This window comes from Harpia harpyja, chromosome 2 (genome assembly GCF_026419915.1).
Source record: "Harpia harpyja isolate bHarHar1 chromosome 2, bHarHar1 primary haplotype, whole genome shotgun sequence".
Lineage (NCBI taxonomy): Eukaryota > Metazoa > Chordata > Aves > Accipitriformes > Accipitridae > Harpia > Harpia harpyja.
In genome coordinates, this window is record NC_068941.1 from 6832080 (window position 1) to 6853438 (window position 21359).

The 21359-nt window shown below is 37.5% G+C and overlaps 1 protein-coding gene across 3 annotated transcripts in view; it reads right to left on the minus strand.

The window, feature by feature from the left end:
• The window catches only part of PRDM5 (PR/SET domain 5), an 89497-nt gene that overhangs the window by 44942 nt on the left and 23196 nt on the right, over nucleotides 1-21359 (minus strand). For 2 of the 3 annotated variants that reach the window (XM_052814425.1, XM_052814409.1), the window contains exons 4-10: nucleotides 14953-15136; nucleotides 14066-14240; nucleotides 12763-12855; nucleotides 12370-12491; nucleotides 9972-10051; nucleotides 3552-3636; nucleotides 2103-2260 (exon numbers count right to left, since the gene is read on the minus strand). In XM_052814425.1, coding sequence (XP_052670385.1) covers nucleotides 2103-2260; nucleotides 3552-3636; nucleotides 9972-10051; nucleotides 12370-12491; nucleotides 12763-12855; nucleotides 14066-14240; nucleotides 14953-15136 — 897 coding nt within the window. The remainder of the gene's footprint in view (nucleotides 1-2102; nucleotides 2261-3551; nucleotides 3637-9971; nucleotides 10052-12369; nucleotides 12492-12762; nucleotides 12856-14065; nucleotides 14241-14952; nucleotides 15137-21359) is intronic. The other variant, XM_052814416.1, reaches the window with a different exon arrangement.

The following is a 21359-nucleotide window of genomic DNA, read 5'->3' on the forward strand; positions in this document are numbered from 1 at the left end:
CCATTAAATGTTGATTTAAGTGTTTTTAACTGCTATACCCATCATTTCTACCACAGGTTTCTAAGCTCCCCGCTACTAGCACAGTAGCTGCATCCTGGAACTCAAAAAAAGCACTGTGAAATTACTCAGAGTCCAATTTTTCTTCCTCCAAAAGAAAACGAAACCTAGGAGGATGTCTTAAAGGAATACACACCTAAAGAATCATTACAAACCTGAGCTGAAGAAATACATAGAAGTATGATACACAATAAAGGTTTAAATTTCCACTGCTACTACATCAACATTCCTGTGAACAAGCAAAAGAACTATTGTCCTCTTTCCCTAGTAGTAGTGCAGCCCTCCCAAAATCATGGCACTTAAAACTATTGTGGCATCCCAAACTACCACATCCTTGACTTACACCTTACAACGTATTGTGTATATACATCCATACTCCCCTCCGTTACCTACTACCTCTCCTTGTTTACATTGTTTACTCAATGGAGAGAGGCATGTCTACAAAAGCAATTCAGGACATCTATGTAAGTCTCCAGTCTCTCATGCTCACCTCTTCACGTAGTAAGTGAAATTAGAGACCTAAAAGTGGATGGGTAAATATTCACAGCTGTTTGGGTAAACTTTATGTAAACACAGGAATAAGCTTCTTTCATTATAGGACAGGGTTGATTTACAGCCAGTACTATGTGCAAACAGGTTCAGGAAATGAGTATCCCAACATGCTTTAAGGAATTCTGTCAAAATTAGGTACTCACTAAATCTGTCTAAATTTTAATATTTTTCCCATTAAGTGGAGCCTCTAATCCTTGCTTATGCTAGTGCTGCTGCTGCTGCTGGTTTAAACACAGAATTGGGTCAAAGTGTTTACACATTCATACTTAATCCTGAAGTCCGTTTTCAGCCCAAACTCCCTACCACTCATCAACTGCAAATTAACGTAAGGAAACATGTAAAAAGTATTCATTTAAGATATAGAAGTATCTTTCCAGATAGTATTTTATACATTTTCCTTAAAATATACCCAATTTGTGAGATTCTGCCCCATTTTCTTAATAAAGCCTAAAACATAAGATACAATCACAGCATATATGGGAGCTAATCTTGTCCTTCAGCAGGCTTCTGCATGCTTTCTGTTTTAGACAGTCATCACCATTTCATCCTGCAAGAGGCATTATTATTACTCTTACATGATTTATGGCTGAAAGTGCAAGAGATGGTGCAAAGATCCTGTGCCAAATTCCCAGATGGCATATAACATGAGCCAAACTGCAAAAGACTTGCAAGTATGGGTATATCAGTTTCATCAAAAGGGGGAAAGAAAGGGGTAGTATTTAAAAAATGTAAAGAAAAAAAAAAAAAAAAAGAGCAAAGGGTTCCAAATACTGGGCACAAAACCAGACAGGTTTTTGTTTGGTTGGGGGGGGGGGGGTTTCTCTGTCTTTTTTACAGTCTTGTAATTCTGAAACAGCAGTCATGGATATAGCCTTGCCATTAAAAACATAACCCCTGTTTAAAAATAATGACAGGCATTACAGAAATTAGGCCAAGCAGATTTGAGCTTAAATCAACAAAAGTGGAGCATCCCTTCATGAGCCTATTTTTCAGGTGATGTTTCTTCTGGTGTTGTTTTAACGTGTGAACACTACCCAGTTCAAATCCAGTATAGTTTGAAAGCATCTGCTGCTAAGTCCAACAATGACTGCAACAGGACTACACTTAGTTTTATTCAAATACGGTATTTTTTAAAAAACAAAAAATTTGAAGACATTCTAGATCAGTTACATTTTTAACTTGATAACCTAATATTAAAAAAAAAAAAAAACCAAAACAAAGAAAACCAGAAAATTCAAAATGGGCATTTATTTGATGCTTTTAACCAAGCAACTGTGATTTCCTTCTGCTTATTTCACTTTTTTTTTTTACTAGAACTCACTTAGTATTTTAAGATTTTTGATATAACAAAGAACACTAAAAAATACATTCTCCAATACTTTAATCCCATGTTTATAAGCATGCCAGAGCTTAATGATGAACCACTTAGAAGAAAAAAAATCTGCAAATCTGAGGCTGGCAGACCTGTAAACAACAACAGCAGAGTGCTTTACCTTCTTGTGATTCTTGTAAACATTTCTGTGGGCAAATCCCTTTCCACAAAGCTTGCATTTATAAGGTTTATCTTCACTGTGTATTATTTTGTGTGCAGTCACTTGATCAAGTCGTTTGAAGGACTTATTGCAAACCTCGCAGGTGTAGGGGCGTTTTTCTGCAGAAAATGAGTGGGGGACATTTAATCTCCTGTTTATACAGGGGGAGAAGATGAAAGACAGAGACAGTCATCTCCTCAGAGAGATTTTTGCAATTAAGTCAACCCAATTAAGATTAAACCAATTAGAAAGACATCTAATGCCCTTTATGTTAGACAGTTAAGTCACTTCACAAAAGATGAGCCATGGTGTATCTCAAGAAATTGGCACATTCTTTGCAATATTGTTGCTAAAACTAAATTCTGATTAATTAGCTTAAATCAAAAGAGAATGACTTCAAAGAGGAAAACTCTGTTTCCAGATTAAAAATGTGAAAGAGGGCATGACAGTTTAAATGTTTTAAAAACTTAATTAACAATATACATATTAGCTTCCAAAACCAAAAGTGCCTATGCAAAACGCCTTTATGCTTCAACTGGTGACTGCAACTTAACTATATTAATGCTCATCCAAAAATGTCAAAAGAAAGCTAGGAGCCTCTGAGATATAGATTATGTTACAAGAAATGAGCTTTTGGTGTGGACTGATACCAAGAAAATAGTTCAATTATAAGCCTGTGCAGCTGTAAAAACCTGCATTTTTTTAAATGCTAATGTATTTGACAGAACAATGTTTGTGTTTCCATTGTGTTGCTTGATGTTTCTAATCACTGGTGAAAGACATAGAAACACTAGATTACAGTGATCAGAAATCCTGGCAGAGCCAATTTGAGTCATACTGCCAAACCTATGGACAGGCCACTCCCTTCTCACGGTGACCTGTTCTGGCAGAGGACAGGCACAATGAAACATTTGTGTGTGGTCTGTGAAACAGTGTGGAATATGAGCTGCTTTCCTCTGACTGGAAACTATGTGCACACAAGTCCACTAATATATATGAATATATGAATGAATGTTCCCCTTTTTATCACAGATCTCTGTCTGACAGCATACCCCAGCTCCCATCCTCTTCTCTTCAACATGAAATTTCAACCACTGGTTCTTCACCTCCTCCATAAGCCAAGTAGCAATCTTTGCCCCATCCCAGCTAACTGACATCATCTACCCCAGCTAGCATGAAAAAATAGCTTGACAAAGCAGCAATAGGAAGGAGACTATAGCATTACACTTGGGTTTTTGAAAGGCTTAGAAAGGATAGTTTAGATGGCTTTCTTGGAACACGAGATTTGCTTGAACAGCTCAGGACAACACAGAATTCATCAAGCCTTCTATAAGAAACTAATTCAGGTAAAATTCAACATACATTAAATACATATACATATATAGGTTTGTGGGGTTTTTTGCAGGTTACCTGAATGAGTTATCATATGGCGTTTTAGCTGGTTAGCTGAAATAAATTTCTTGTCGCATTCCTGACACTCAAAGATCTCATGGATCTGCAAAATGAGTGTTTAATGACAATTAAATATGTGTTTCAAACAAGATCACACATTTTACATATAGAGAAATTCTCTAACAGACCATAATTATTTCTTAGCCAGTAGCTATACTAATACTCATGAATATTCTGCAATGTCCCCCTTGCTAGTCCCTTAGTGAACAACAGTATCTCTCAAAAAATAAATATTCATAACAGCAAACAAAAAATTATCACTCAAACTATATTTAGAAATGCAGATTATGCAAATATACAATATCAGAACCATTTAAAATATCATTATTATGAAAGCATTAAAAAAACCCAGATGCAGAACACCTTTTTCAGAACATTTCCTTCTAGTCAGTAAGACATAAGTAAAAATAACACAGTAACTACTTCTTAAGTGCTGTAAGAATTTTAAAAACAAGTACTATCAAACTCTTTCAGGATTGTTTCTCTGAAAAGCTTTTAGAGGCAAGACAGTGGAGGGGCAGCAGCGCCTCTTAAACTGTAAATGCAGTAAGCATTAGCAAGATTTTCAACATCACAGCACATCATCATCAAGGACTAAATGTTGGAAAAATAGAAGAGGCAGTTGAGAGCTGTGACTTCTGATACTCAATTAAAGAAAAAAAAAAAATCCTGTGTTACTTATTGTTCCCCAAAATCACAACACATACATAGTTCTCCACCTGTCAAGATTACCATTCACCTTCCGCTCTGTATTACATTTGCCATCAGCAGCCTCCCCTCAACCTAGTTAGAGTGCAACTGAACATACATTTCAGCTTTTTGGAACTGCAGCCTTAGACAGCAAAACTTCTGGGCAGGGATCAAATTTCATAAAGCTTTTTTGGAGAACTCTATAGACTTTCTGTAGGGGAATCTAGCAGCTAAAAATAACAAATATCAAAGGCTCAACACAATACTCTAATGAAAAACATTTGCAGACAGCACAGTAAAAAAAGCTCAACTAAGACTTCCACTTCAAACAAACAAAAAAACCCAAAAAGAGATTCTCCATAAGTATTCTGCCTCACCATGGTTTTATGCTGCTACTTGCAAACTAACTTTAGAGCAAGTTAAATGTTTTAATAAACTAAAAAGTGGGTAAGCCATTTCCTACAATCTCTGCAAACTTGCACACTTGGGACAGCCATGCCTAAAAAAATGCTCAGATAGAATCAGGTGGTAAGCTCAAATAAAGATCATTCATTCTAAATATTTTGTTTACCCAGCTGCATTTCAGAATTATTTCTCTTATATGCACACACAATCTACTACTCTACCCTTTCCAAGAAGATCTAAATTTTTACTTAGATTGTTGACTGAAGTTTACATAATTCTGCAACCAAGTGCTATCAGAATCCCCCCCTACACAATTACTTGAAATAACTTAAGGTATTCTTAAACATAATATTTAACATATCACAACCCAGACTGTGCTTTAACACTATACAATGTCTGATTTCAACTTAGGAGCATTGTTTAATAAACAGTCTCATTGAATATATTTGTGTCAAAACAGAGACTTCCATGCATGAGCATTAAAAAGCTACAGCTATCAAATATATATTCTATAGCTGATACTCTTTAATCAATTCTTTAGAAAAGAATCAGACACAGACTTGTGTGCATGTGCACTAAATAGCTGTAGCTATCAAGCATATATTCTATAGCTGGCATTCTTTAATCAGTTCTTTAGAAAAGTGCACAATTACATGGTATAACAACAGTAATAAAATATAGCAAATATTTTTATGAATAATGATATTCAAACAGATTTTCATGTTAAGAAAATTTGTCAAGTAACATGCTTTATGAGTATACAGGCTGTAATACCACAGACAAGTACTCGTGCAACGATTTATGCACATAACGAAATTAGTCTCATTAGGGGGCTGTAACAGCTATCAACATAAACCTCTGTTACATTAAAGTCAGAACATACTTAAAATTGTTTCATAGGCATTTGAAGAGCTACACCTCTATGTAACAAAGTGCTACACAAAACAGCAAGCATCTAAACAAGGTCAATATATGCTCAGATAAATATACTCCTTCACTTACAGGACTGATGATCTTAAAATTTTCATTAGGTCCATTGAAGAGCAAAAGGTCATTCAAATGACTTTTGCGGGTGAAACTGAACTAAAACTTAGAAGATACAAGTAATCCACAATCAGCTTTCTCAAAAACTAATTTGAATTTCAATCTACCACTCCAAGAACTGGATGAGACTCTGTCTGTTGGAAGGCAGTGCTTTGAGAGAGCAAGGATATGAGAATATTGCATCCAATTGAAATTATTAAATGTTATTGACAATTTTAAAGTGGTGTTCAAAATTCTATTTCCTGTACCTTGATATGGCTTTCATAGTGATTGTGAAAAATAGAGATTGCACAGTAGAACAAAACACTACCCAATGCTGAACAAAAAGGGCTGAAAAAACCCAATGCAGATGCTTGGAACTGCCAGGTGAAAAAAAGCAGGAGGGATCACACATAATGTTTGAGAGTGATTCTCTTCACCATAACTTTGCAAGAAGTAGCTCTACAACAGAGAAAGTTAAGAAAGAATCAAGGATTTTTCATAAACAATAAAACATTCTCAGTCTCTTAGAACAAACAATGAGTAGGATCCTTCTTGGTTCTGTCATTTTCTCTCCAGCAGACTGTGCTACAGCATGCCTCTTAATGGAATCTTACAGATTCATGTAAGAAATCTGCTAAGATATCCAGAATGGCAACAGCACAAACTAGGCTTACCAGTGAAGCACAATCCTGCATTTCATACAGGCATTTGTTTTATGACCTTTTCCAAAGCCAAAAAAGCTTTACTGCCTTGCACTCCTAGGTGCCCTTAATCTTCTTTCTTAACAGGACAATTAGCTACTTTACCATTGAAAACACCTGCCTACAACAAAAGTCAGAAACTGACCCCACAGCTGTACAGCCAGAAAGAGACATAAACCCCCAGCCTACCTACAAGTACTGGAAGTGTAGCACTATCAAGTCTGACTGCATTATCCTGGGAATGTGCTATTCACATGTATATGCTCACTTTCAAGTTTAAGTTCCTGTGAGCAATTCAAATCCAAAACATGAGACACCTATATTCAAAGGTACTAAAGCAACCCTTTAGCAAGAATCTGAGTCAATGAAGACAACAAACACTCTCCTCGCTTGCTCACTATTATCATTGCTGAATGACTGAATTTTGCATTTTATTTAAACTTCAGAACTTAGTATCGGAATACAATTCAGACGGCTTTTCATTTGCTCTGGCAATAGACATCACAAACCTGCAGAAAGGAGATTTTACAACAAACTTTTTCATTCTATTACCCAGTCTTCTGTAAGCTCCTGTACAGCATTTCCCAAGTTGTTTTGCTGGGAATTTATTTTTTTATACTACCATATCACTTAAGAGCCCAAATCGTGGACTACTACAAATATCAGATAGAAGGATGTCACTTTACAACTGGAGGATAAGACAAAAGAGAAGAGGTGGATATAGACAGAATGAAAAACAAAAAGATACAGATCACAACAAAAAGCAATAATATCAGTAGACCAACATAATAACTGTTGTTAAAGTTTTGTAGGCATCATGCAGGAGGAGAGTTGTATTATGGTAAGTAGTTTTGGAAATCAAATATAAAATAAAAAATGTAGATGAGACTATTCTGGGTAGGACTGTAATCACTAAGGAAGACAAGATCAGAATCCAAAATGTTTTCCACACTCTGAATGAAGCTCCAAAACACCCAATATTTAGGAAGGAGAAATCAAATGCACAAATGTTACACGATGACCAACAGTTTACATAGCACCACTACAGAAAGCATTAATGAATTCCAAACAAAATATGAATAATGAGATTGATGCTGCCGTTAGAAAGCACTGTCCTTCTGAGATGCATTAATAGACATATACTCTGTATTAATAAACTCAGGACAAGCACTACCAAGGGCTCAACTAAGCATCGCTGTTGTTCCCATTTGGGCAGCTGACTTCAAGAAGCGTATAGGTGAAAAAGAGAGAATCCACAGGAGGCAAAAGTTTACTAAAAGAAAAAGTAGTTTGGAAAAACAAATGCATGAAGAAAGGTTGAGATAACTGTGTTTGTACAGCCTAGGAATTGCAAATGGAGTTCATAACAACTTTGCAATATGCTAATTGTTATAAAAAAAGACAGTGGTGAATTTTTCTCAGCATTCTCTCAGATAAGAGAATTAACTGATTTGCAGGAAAGAAAAAGATATAAGTAGGACATCAGAAAAAACAAACACCGGACTAATGAACACATTCAAAAAAGTTGATAGCACTAAAGCTGAAAGTCAGAACACACAGACATCTACGGAGGTGGTAGAATTTTCTTTAGTCGAACTTTTCAAGAGATGAAACAGCACGTGTCTAGGATGATTTAGGTACACTCTTACTCCCCTCTGCAAAATAGAATAGGCTAGAAAACCTCCTGAGGTCTCTTCCAGCCCTACAATTCCTTGAATTTATTGAGATAAACTAAAAAAAGAAAAAAAAAGCCATGCCACCAGAAATTAGCATGGTACAAGCAACAGTCTGGAAAACAAGAAGGTAAGACTAAAGGGCAGAAGATAATGACAGCAAAGTTTAATTGTGCATGGCTAAGAAAGGGCTTATCTTTAGACATTTAAGGTACAAGCAAGACACGCAAAGCTAAAATTGGGTTTAAATCAAAGGTGACATGAAAGCTACAGATCTGAAAGACAATGTCTACAGAGAGTAAACAGATCTCAATTTCCCCTATAGCCACCCTCTTTACCTTCTTTCTCTGTTTTTGTCAGATTCCTCTCTTTCTGTTGTTTCGGCTTATTTTCTGTTATCTCCTATACTTTACCTTTCTATTCTCTACTTTTATTTCTTTACATTGACAGGAAATGGGTAAAACAAAACAAAACAAAAATCTCTTTTCCTCCCTGTTTCACCTATTATTTTCTTACTGGTTTTATTGCCTGTCTAAATATTTTTGGCAATGTGGGTGATGGATCCCACCCCACTTCCTACAAAAGCAAAGTAATTCAAGCAAACAGAAGGCATGAGTCCTGCATGCAATCTCCTTCACTATCTGATGTAGGCATGTGAATCCAGAATATCTATTTTCTGGATATCTTAAGAGGAGCCAATCAAGAAGATGAAATAAAGTTTTATGCACAAAATCTTCATGCTGATTCTTAAGATGAATCAGTGCGCAACTGACCTACCATCAATGCTACTTGAAAAGCTTGTTAGTGTATATCACAGTGTCTGCACAAAATTACAACTACTGAAACAAAACAAACATTTTAATGAAATGGACACGCTAACCATGATATTTTGCATTTTCAGGGCCAACATAAGGTGCACTGATGTGTAAAAATTGTAATTATATGTGGCAAGGCATACCACAATTTGGTCTGAGAAGTAATAAAGTATAGCCCTGTTAGACAAGAAATACAGGGCATATTAAAACAAGCAAGGAGAAAAACAAATTAAAAAGGAGGGGCCCCACCATTTCCTTTGCAACAACATATATTAATTGATATCATCTATATCCTCAATGGATTCAGGTTATAACCAGGGCATTATTAAAGACTTACAGTTAATCTGATAAACAGTACAATGTAGCTTTTTGTAAAAACAAAATCTCCTGGGTTTTAGTGATTTATCAAATTAATCTTGCAGGGACTTCCTTTGGGTATAATGGATTCAGAATCTCATATTCATAGTCCATCTGTATTTCTATATGAACCCCCTTATTTCCAATAGATGCTTTTCAAACTGTTAACCCCTCCTGTTCTGGTTATAAAAGACTACATGCATAAACAAGAAGACATTGAAAATTTGGGTTTGAGGAAGAATTTTTTTTTTTTACCACTGCATAACTAAATTACAAGTAACACCTTTACTGGTATGTCACAAAGTAATAAGAAAGATTGACTGTATTTTGTACAAAAATTGAAGGCTCATGAACCTGTTTTATGGTCAGTATATATGCTATCATTACACAACATACTTTCACATTTAGCTTAGTGTTTAAGAATGCTGAAGAACAGCAGGCAACTTTGACTTAATGTTGGAATGCATAAATGATACAAGCACAAACATCTTTGTATTTGGTAAAAGATACATTAAAGCTTTAGGAAGGTTTTTGGTTTAACCAATTGTGATTACAAAAATAAATACCCACAATAAAATACATTGGGTTTGTAACCATGAAAGAGATTACCCAAGGGTTTGCACTACAGCAGCTTTCAAGTGACTTAAGCACCACAGTCTCACATCTTAGTGAAGTCAAAGCCTGCTGTGGGTTAGCCTTCATCTTACTGACCTTTCGATGCTCTTGGAGATTTGTTGCTGAGGAACATTTCTTATTGCACACTGAACACATCAGCTTCTTCCTAGAATTTCCTGAAACAGAAACAAAATACCACCAACATCTTAAAAAGGAAGTGCTAAGAAAGAACCTAAATATTTCCACTGAGCCTGTGGCTTTTCACAGGTCATTTGACTGACATAAGATTTTTACATTTGTATCCCATCTTCAAAGTGTTCCATATCAGGAGTTCTCTGTGGGTGTCCAACAAACCAGTTACTCATGGAATGTAAATCAAGATGACTAGAACAATAAAGAAAAAAACCCTTCAAATAGATGTTATCACACATCACCAATCCAATATGAAGAGCTCAATTCACAACTAAGAACAACTCATTTTATAGCTGAACGGTTGATTTTTATCAGAAATCAATACAGGAGTTACTGCAGCAATGACAAAAAAGATCCCAAACTGAAGTCAAAACCACCATTTCCCATTTTTCTTTATTCAGAAAGCATTAACCATTCTACTATGTAAAATAATATCTCATTAATGGTCTTTAACTGAACAAGACAGGGAAATTGTATTAGCACCAGATCATGAATTCAAATCTCATCTAAAATGTAAATTACAAAACAAACAACAGGTCAGCTACCAGATGCATTTTCCTTCCCTTTTCAGTTGCTTTAAAAAGTGACAGAGCATTTAATCTTTTATTTACCTTCTGAAATTCATTTTAGTAACCCACAAAGCTATTTTATTACAAGACAAAGCCACCACAAACCTAATTCTTTGTTTATAATTACATGCCAATGCAAGGTATTCCCTAGCTTATATAAAAAAAATGTTCATACTACATTGAACACTAAAAAGAACAGACACAGAACAAAAGAGTTGAGGAGTACTGCTTAGTCAAGCACAGAGGAAGTATGAACCATAAGCAAACTCATTAGATGACTTCCAGCTCAATTTTTCAGACTCTTAGCATCCTATATCCTTCCTGCTCTTGCTGTCCTAAAGAATTCATATTATATTGATTCTTTTTAATACAATGTACCCTGCCAATCGATTGGTTCAATACTTAAATTTGTAGCATAAAGAAGTACTTAATCTCACATATGCATTTGCTGTTATAAAACGTGTATTTATATATACTGATATACACATAAATGCAGGAATACACTTAGTACTTCAACTTACAAGAATATTAATGACACCTGCTCAGAGGACAGAAAGGTGATAGCGAGTATCTGTTCATAGCTTTGCATAATGAGCAACACACATAATTCTTTCTACTTTCCCTTGCTTCCAGGTAACACCAGGCAGGAAGGAATTCTGGAAGTGTCCCTCAACAGTAGTAGGTTATTTTCATTCCTGGACTGACACCAGTTGTGATTTCTATGACTCCCAAGTGGTAAAATAAAGGCTCTGCTCATTGTGCAGGCAGAGCAAAAATATCTTCCAGGCATCTGTTCTCAGTCATATCTAAAGTGATCATTCAAGAGAATTGTTGAATTTGTATACCACTACACAACTGACCAAAGCATAACAATGCTCATGGATGAAAAAAAATTCTTGCTAATACTCAAAAAAAGGAGATAATCTTTTATAAGAACGGTTACGGAAGGGTTTCTGTATGCTGCAAGAGTTTGGCAGAAGAAAGAGGTTTCATGTAATGAAAATCTTACAAAGCATCTCAGTGCTGTCATCATCAACTAAAGACTCTATTCTTTGCACTTTGGTATTCTGCTGTCCCCACACATACTGATCTTCCATTGACATTGAGAGGGGACATGCAGAGAGAGCAGAATGCCAGAACTGAGATCTGCATTGTGGACCTGAGAGCAGTATTTTGCCCTTTCACGAAAACAGAGTGAAGTTTGATTGAAAACTATTGATTCACAGTGCACAGATATAAAAACGTTAGGGCCTAACGGGACTAGTGGATTGTCTGGTCTGGCTTCCTGCACAACAGAGGCTATAGAATTTTATGCAATACCCTCATCAAGCCTAATCATTTGTGAAGCATGTCTTCCAGAAAGACATCCCGTTGTGTCCTGAAAATACCAAAACATCAAGAACTCACCACTTCCTGTAGCAGTTTGCACCAATGGTTGATTTTCCTCACTACTGAAATGTTTTGCTTTATCTATTATTTGCCTAGTTTAAACTTCCCCAGATTCCTATTACATTTTCTGCAGTAGACTAATGATTCATCTGGTATACAGTAATTTCTCCCCGGGGGAGGAGGAATAGTTACTCTTGCAATTAGTTACCTCTCAATTTTCTTTTTGATATAAATGAATCTATTAAAAAAGAAACCAAAGGCAATGTTTACTCTGAGTTGCAAATTTAAAGCCATGAACATGTTACAGCAGTTTTTTTCCAAAGAAACATTAAACTCTTTCTTACCACTGTGAACATTTTCTTTATGTTTTTTCAGGGCATCCTTACTCTTGAACCTCTTCCCGCAGCTATCTGCCTTGCATATGAATCTGGCATCCCCTCTGCATGCCTCCTTGTGCTGCTCATAACTATATGGGATAACCAGTAAAAAAAAAAACCAAAAACCAACACATAAAGCAGTATCTACAGAAACCAGACACACAGCAAGTACTCTGAGCTTAACGCATGCTGCTCTGCAGAGTTCCAAGGCCACCTCATGCATTACTTACAGCAAATAGGAATGAAAGCATTTGACTTCTTTCACTGTTAGGATTCACATAAACTAACAAGCTTGAAAGCTAACATGCAAAGGGAGGCCAGCAATGATATGACAGCAGTCCAGTAACTCAGACACAAAACCTCGATTCTGAGCTGAAGGAAGTATTGCAAACAGAGCACTGAAAACTTCTTGAAGAGTCTCCTGGGCTGATATTCTCTGTGCACTGAAGTACACTAAAGAAAAATAAAATAATAAAAAAAAAAAAAACAACAAAATAAGGGGAACATTCTACAGTTTACACAGGCTTGCAGTAGCTAAAAGCATATACACAGCTCTACAAATATTTAAGTAGGCAAGTAATCTATTTCATATGTGAAGTATCCTGGAATTTAGTGGGATTAATCAAATACATAAACAGCAAGAGTCAGGATCATACTGCTGTATCCTCACACAGATTAATTTTACTTTGCATGATGTAAAAATTTACTTAACTAGCTATACAGCACAAATCCAACTTCCACTATAGACGAGAAGGAACAAGTCTAAGTTCAAGAGAAGGTATTCAATTGCCTCCACTAAATACTCCTCTGCTATGTAATTTTATTTCCATGAAAGAACACAGAGCCTGTACAGAGCTGCCAGTTCTAGGAATGTTCACATTATTCAGATGTAAGAAAGATCAATTTATTACAAGAGTAGCCTTAAGTGCATTTCATACAACATAAGCCTGTTTCTTTCCAATACAAGACAGTTAGATTAAATGTACTATCTATAACCACTTAAGCATCTAATGTACTATCTGTAATTAAATGTATAATAAAAATTAAGATAACTTTAACTGCAAGCAGAAAATACATAAACAACAAAAGACAAAAACAGTTATGTTTTTGTACAAAAGTATAATTGCAAGGTATACGACTTTAGTGACAAAACTGCATATTTACACTATCAAGGACAGTAAAGATGTGCTCTTAAATCTCACATCTTTCATGTTTCTATCTGGGTTTTTTTCCATCATCCAAATATTTAATTAATCAAACGTAAAGCATCATTTTTCCTTTTTTTTGTTCTTCTAGATCACCATTTACTTTCTTCTAAATCTTACTTTCGTTCTGTAATGACATCCACAGCTTAAAAACTACATCTCCTAAACTACTAAATAGTCCACTGATGGAGACCAACATTTTTGCACCAAACAGCAGCTCTGATCTGGTCTACAGTGTATGACTAAAACATAAAAAATTAGCAATATTTTTGCAATTCAAATTGAAGTCTCCCACAAATACAAGAAATTAACGTATTAAAAGACTAACGTAAAGGGCAAGGGTACAAATACATAAGGATAAAAATTAAACCTTAAATTGTGATTAAGCCAAGAGAAATAAATGGTTGAATGAAACTGATTTAAATGATCCCTGAAAAAACACTCTTCTTTCTACTCACTGTCTTTGTAGAGCTTGTTTAACAGGGAATTTCTTTCCACAGTTTCGGCACTTAAATTCCTTTTCCTCACTGGGTTTTTGATGCAAAGTCTGAAGATGTTCAGCTAGAATCTCCTGGCTGGCAAAACTGGATTCACAGTTTGGGCATGCATGGTCCTCTTTACAGGTGAGGGGATCTGCATGATTGGAGGCAAAAACAGTAAAGGAATAGTTTTCAGGGAATATTTTAGTTACTTTTTAAGAGAAACCCTCTGCCAGAAGCAGATTATGCAATGTGGCATCACAAAATTCACAAAAGACATTGTCTCTGAATAGATTATAGATAGCCTATCTTGAGTGGGTTACCATCAGCACTATTGAAAATGGATGCAAAGTATTAAGTTGGGTATGACTTAGGCTGTTAGCCTAAATTAGTCATCCAGGTTGTCTCTACTCTGATAAAGATGCTGAGAATTCACCAGACAGCTCAGGTCACCTACCTTTTCTTAGACATCTTACCTTAGGATCAGGTGAACAGCTTTATGAAAAGGCTTATTTCTCTCCCATCTAAGTAAGAGGGGAACTACCCCTCTTAGAGCAAAAACTTAGCTTTCATAAGACTATATGCCAGGTGAAATGAACTCCATTTTTAGTTCAAAAATTAATGGTAACTCATCATGAAATCTAGGCTCACTCATTCACTCACTAATTGACAGGACTGGCTGCTTCTTATTAGGCAAAGAAAAGAACATCAACTCAAACCAAAATAAAGAGATAAAACTCATACAGGAGCTCAGACTAAACCTGGGGAGCCTTCCAGTTCCCCAATCCTATACAGTTAGTGTTCTCTTTCTTCTTTGTTACTACTTTTAAGCTCTCAAGTTATCCTATTTTTTACATATTGCTCACCTGCAATTTTTTCACCAGCTGGTTGCACTTCTTTATTGTTGCCACTGTCTTCATCTTCTTGGATAACAGCTACTTCTTCCTCCTCCTCCTCCTCCTCTTCCATGTCACTGTCCAAGTACCCAATCAGAAGTTCTGTGTCTGTTTCAATATCTTCCACAGCCAGATAGAAAATATTTTCCCCTTCCTGTTGCAAAGAGTAAGCAGAAGCAATGAATAATTGTCAGAAAAAGTAAAATCTAGAGACAAGTATGGGACCCTGAACTAATATTGGCTTTCAATTATGGAAGGGCTGGCTCCATTCCTCAGGGAGCACAATGCTAGAACAGCCTTTCTAAGACTTTTTTCCCAGTGTGGCTGCATGGATAAAGTGCCCTTGCATTCTGGAAATATTCCCCTGCCTCACCTGTGAGGCTTTTCCAATATGCACTGTAGCCTAGACCAAGGTGAAGGTGGTGTTGAAGTCCTCCTCTCCTGCCACACCCTGCCTGACAAGAACTTCAGAGTTTGAAAATGAAACATTTGAGTATTAGAAAAATAACAAAATTTAAATAACCAATACAGCTTTAGCTCTGTCCCGTTTGCTGCATGAATTATAACCCAGCTTTCAGTAGCATGTTTACATAATGTTATTTTCTCTCTCTCAAGATTCCCAGCCTTCTTCATGAAGAGGCTTTCAACCCTGGCCAGTTACCTTCGCTATCAAGTTAGCAGGCACATCTGTAAAAGGCACTTTAAACCACTACATCAAAACCTTCTGCTGGTTTAAATCAGTGTAGATACACAGATCCACAGAAGGCCAAAGATCCAGCCCAGATTCTGCATGAGAGGACAAACTACATAACAATAAGCTCCAAAACCTTCTCCACAATGAATGAACAAGCTTCTGAATAGATAAATAAGCTAACAACTTTGGTCTTTGACAATATTTAATTAAAGTTACCAAGGCTGGCACTGGGGCAAGAGGAGCGGGCAGGGTGAGGGGGGGATTTATAGCAAAACCACCCGTCTCCTAAACTGATATACAGAGCCACTTTTTTTTTTTGCCATATGTGAACCAACTGCTTTACATACTACCCAAACCGGCAAAGGAGACTCATTTTTATGCAGTGAAGACTTCCAAGTGCTATCATAAATCTTAAAGCTTATCTGATTAACATCCAGAAAAGTTAACTGAAGCTTCTTTACACTACATCTAGCCATGTATTTTGTAACAAGCTTCCTAGCACAAGGACAAGATAATGATTTTTAATTTTTGTAATATACTAAGATTAATTTAAACTATCAACAGAGATGTAGTATTCCTCAAGTTTTAGAAGGTCTGTTATATATTACACAAGATATTGTCACACAAGAGTGAAACCTATTTAACTCAATAGACTTGATACAGCTGCTGCTTTCAAGGACACACCACTTCTGTCCTTATCTCAACAGCAGCATTTGAAAACAAAACAAATTACGCATTTGTTTCAAGACATATTCTGCAGTCCAGATATCTGTCAGCATGCCACCCTTACTTTTGCATACATCTGGAAGTTGCTGGTTTTCATATGCTTCTGTAAATTTGCAAAGACCTTTAATTTACTACAGTCTAAACTCAAATCATGTACTGAAACTCCTGACATGAGGAAAAGTAAATGGTCTTTCTATACTCAGTCTCTACTTAGACAGGATAAAACCACTGGGGTAAACCTCTAATACATCACTGTTTTGGACAACCTTATTCTAAAAGCAAGACAACCTTATAAATGGAAGCACTTACCTATTACCGACTTGCCGAAAAAAAAATTTTAAATTAAAAAAAAAAAAGAAAAAAAAAAAGGAACGAGCCATGTATCCCAGGCAAAAATCAAGTCCCAAACTTACTCATTAAAGAACCAAATAGCACACCTTTCAATTAGATCATACATGACGCATCTTACACCACACAGTAAATCTGGAAGAACAGTAACCAGAACTAATTATTCGGGTTAACCTAGACCAAGTGCATGAATCCCAACAACCAAGCTCTTACAAATACTGTTACATCCTCACCATCTCTGCACTTCCCTTATGTGCATCTGGGGCTTATTTTATAGCTCTGTGTCTAAAAACATCACGGTTCTTTCCCATTTGCGTACTTTTGGTTAGTAAAAAGATTAATGGAAGAAGTACTAAGGACTCTCAATGCTTGAGTGCCCTTGGTTGCATTTGCATTGAAAAGAAATCAGCTTTGGTGCCAGCCCAAACTAAAACACAGCTCAAACTCATTTCTCCTCCAAGGCTAATTTGTTTGGCTTTTCCAGCCAAACATGCTAATATTCAGGTATTCGGAGCAGTAATTAATCCAGATATACCCACACTGTAGTAGCTCCTCAAGGCAGCATTTTCAGTGAAACCAGTAGAAGTTCTCCAGAAACCACAAAGGAATTTAAATCTCTCCCTCCAGCAGCAGCACCTGCATGAAGCACATTTATCTACATGCACGCAGACACAGACACAGTGAACATAGAAATGGGAGGATTATTAAAATTATTTGAAAGATTTCTTACTAAGAACACACCTGCAGTTGTTCCACCTGCCATTTGCTTAGGCCATGCTTCTTGTTTTGCTAAAAACATTCCTTTGCAATGGGCCACAACGGTCCTTGAGAGAAAACTCCAAGTGCTGGTCATGGTGGCATCACTATCTCCTTTCACACTATTCCTAGTTTATTATTCCACTTTGCTTCTCTTATCCCCCTGCCTTGACTGTCATCTTTTAAGCTATAAGCCACACTGACCTGCCCAGCAAATACAGTCTTCTTGTTCCAACAGCTCTTGCTATCCCATTTTTGCCCCACTACAGGCACCTCTTCCATTCAGATTCTTGGCTTTTCCATACAGTTACACACCTTCATGTGCACTTTGTAAGAGAGGAGGCTGAGAAGGAACGTGGGCCAAGAAGCATTGACAGCCCATCATGCTTTCATCCAAAAGTGTAAGATAGGTATGTCATCACTCCTGAAAACTGAAAACACAGGAGGAGCAGAAAGCAGATAGTCTTGTGTTACCTAAGGGAAAGTAGGGATTCTCCATCCTCCAGAGCTTGATCAGCTGGCTCCAACCCAGCCTTCCTAATCCTTACCAAGTTTCCCCCTGTGCCCACAACACTCCTCTTAAAAGTGCTACCTGGCTTCCCTCTACACCCAATTTCCTGACAGCAAGCCAGCTCTTCAGCCTACCTGTTCTGCCAGTTCTCCTTTACTACCCCTCCAAACAAGCACATTCCCTTTCCTATCTTTGCCTGCAGCTCCAGGGTGTCATGTTTGCCAGAGTAAAACCAATCTTGGCAATGTCTGTGAGGGCAGAAACCCTAATCCAGGAAACATGTGGAGGTGATTTCTTGGGGGTTGTGGCAGGAGAAGACAAAGCCACAAGCCTGAGGAAAGGTCAAAAACAGCATGCAGTGCCAGGAAAGACATGATCAGAATAACGATGCCTTCCCAAGAGGGAGAGCAGATCAGGTGCCCCTGAGGGAGAGTGGGTGAAGCAAGACAGCCTTCCAGAGGTGCTGCTGGGGACCAAGAGACCCTTGCCCCTCTCAAGGAAGGAAGGGGAAATGGATGGCACAAAGAGACTGAGGGAAGCTTTTCTTGTTTTCACACTAGTTCATAAATAGGAAAATGCTTGACTGTTTAAGGCACATATCTCTGTCCCACTCAGTCTGCTCCTGGGCACGCAGCATGTTTGTGGCTCTCATCAGCCAGGAAGCAGATGGATCCCAGAGAGACCTCTCCTCAAAAAAACCCAAAACAAAACACCTTTAACACACGTGTAATGGAGATGTTCTGCCCAGGAACTCAGACTATATCTAATCTGAAGTATAGCACCTGAACCACACACAAAGGAGATACAGAAGCCTTGACTCTATCTGTTGATCTATTCCTATTGTGCTGCACTGCATGGTAAGGTAGACAACCTTTTGTGTTATGGTAGGACAGCCTTTGAGATGTGAACGCGAGATTAAACAGAGCACGAGGTTAAACTAGTACAGCAATTCCTACATTTCTCTTGTGTTCTTACGCCATACTGCAGTTTTTAGTGATAGCTCCTGGTGAAGGTTCGAATATTTTTCCAGCTGAATATTCTGTATTATGACAGACTTTTTTTCTTCTTTATTCTTTGGTTGCAGTTATCTTGCACTAAATTAGAAGCCATTGCTTTTAGTTTCCCATCTGCAGAAGAATGTGGTTTACTGCAGTAATGATACTACACACACAAATCTTGCAGTTAAACTCCTCAGGAATTTGAATGATGTGTACAATAGCAATACAAATAAGAGCTAGAAGAATTAATTTTTTTCCCCTGCCCAAAGGTACTCCTCCCACCCTTCACTGTACATTTCAATTCAGTACACACTTTCCAATCCTCCAGCTTAAAAATAAAATATTCTTGTTTCTCTGTGGGGACAAGAAAAAACTAAAGTAGGAGTTCAAAAAACTAATTCCAGCAACACCACAATTCTGGTGGCTCTATAGAGAACCACTGAAACTTTTGATTATTCTCTTCACGGAAAGCTTTTGTTGTGAAAAGTATAACACTTTGGCATTTTTCCCCTGCCCCAGGAAGGTTGATGTCAGCAGCATTTTAATGGCATGTGCTCTGTACATGCCCAGTATGGCACCCCTTCCAATACTGGCAGATATTAATGAACCTATAGGATCCTGAACTGGGACACTGCATCTTACTCTTGGAAGTCTCCTTTAGAGGCTCTGTGGAAAATACAAACCATCAATTACAAAAACAAATAACTCTTGCTTAGATTTGAGCAATGTGTTTACATCCTTCTTTTTACAGAGGAAATCTACACGTTTCCCAACTTTAGTTATACCTTCTCTCAGAATCACAGAATGAAGGCACCTCTGGAGGTTGTCTCATCCAAGCCCCCTGCTCAAGCAGGGTCACCTAGAGCAGACTGCCCAAGACCATGTCCAAATGGCTTTTGAATATTTCTAAGGAGGGAGACTCTGCAGCCTCAATGGGGAATGTGTGCCTATTCTCAGTCACCCCCACAGTAAAAAAAACCCAGTATTTCTTGATGTTTAGAGGGAAACTCCTGAGTTTCAGTTTGTGTCCATTGCCTCTTGTACTGGCACTGGGCACCAAAAACCCCAGATACCTTTCTGCAAAGCTGCTTTCCAGCTGCTTGGGCCATAGCATGTAAGGGTGCATGGGGTAACTCCTCCCCAGGTGCAGGACTTTGCACTTCCCTTTGATGAGCTGCATGAGGTTCCTGTCAGACCATTTCTCCCCATTTCTTGTTGAGGTCCCTCTGGATGGCAGCACAGCCAGATTTGTCAGCCACTCCTCCCAGTTTTGTGTTATCACGAAACTTGCTGAGGATACACCCTGCCCCATCATCCAGAACATTTCTCTTTTGATATATGCTCTCTTCAACTATTCCATGACATCCTTGTATAAATCTAGTTAAACAATACTCCTTTCAGCATGAATTTGTTGAAAAAGATGTTAACCATTCTAGCAGTAATACCAATTCTCATTCCATTGTTTATTTCCAAAGCATCACAGGAGTGACCCTGATTTTTTTTACACTTTTTGAGAAAGTTCAATTTTTAATTTCTTTCCCTTTTTCAACTCAAAAAGAAGAGGAAGCCAAAGCCATAGGCATTAGCTTCCACTTTGGATCTAAGTCCCAATTTTCCCCAAAGTTTACAGATGTTCAGATTAGTGTTCCACTCCAAATCTAACTTTAACTAAAGTGGCATTTCACTGTTTTATGAAATGTTGGCTTAGTAAAACTTAAAACCACGTAAAACATACAGAAGTTCACATGTGACTTCCACTGCCACAAGTAACCACTGAACTCAGCAACTGAACAAGCTTTCAACAGCAATGAACCATTCTGTGTGGCACCATACACTGTAAGTGATGCCAAGCACTCCCTGTTAACTTGCAAAGTCCACACACGTGATGCTGCTCAACACCTCCAGGAGCTCTTTAGCATGTTTTTGACTGAGCAACTTAGATTTAAACCCTTCCAAATGCAATGAAAAGACTTCCATTGATATCAAATGTAATGAGATTACCCCCCACAGTGAACAGGAATATTTGAAGCTACAAAGGGAAGTAGCAGGGCTAGAGTAATTAGCAAGCATGAGGAGGATCTAATCACCACGATGCTTTGGATGACCAATAACTCAGCCTCTTAAAGGCCCTGGCTTCTTTGGAAAAAAAGTAAAGACCCTTTTGACTTGGCAGATGACATGAGCACACACATCTTCCTGCACATACTCAAGCATGTTCATCTTCCTTACTGCTGTCTTTCTTACAATTGCCTACATTCCCAGATACACCTGCAGTTCAATGCTCTGAAGTAACAAGAATTTGATTCCTGTAGGTATTTCCTTCCTCCCTTTACGTGCTTCTCTC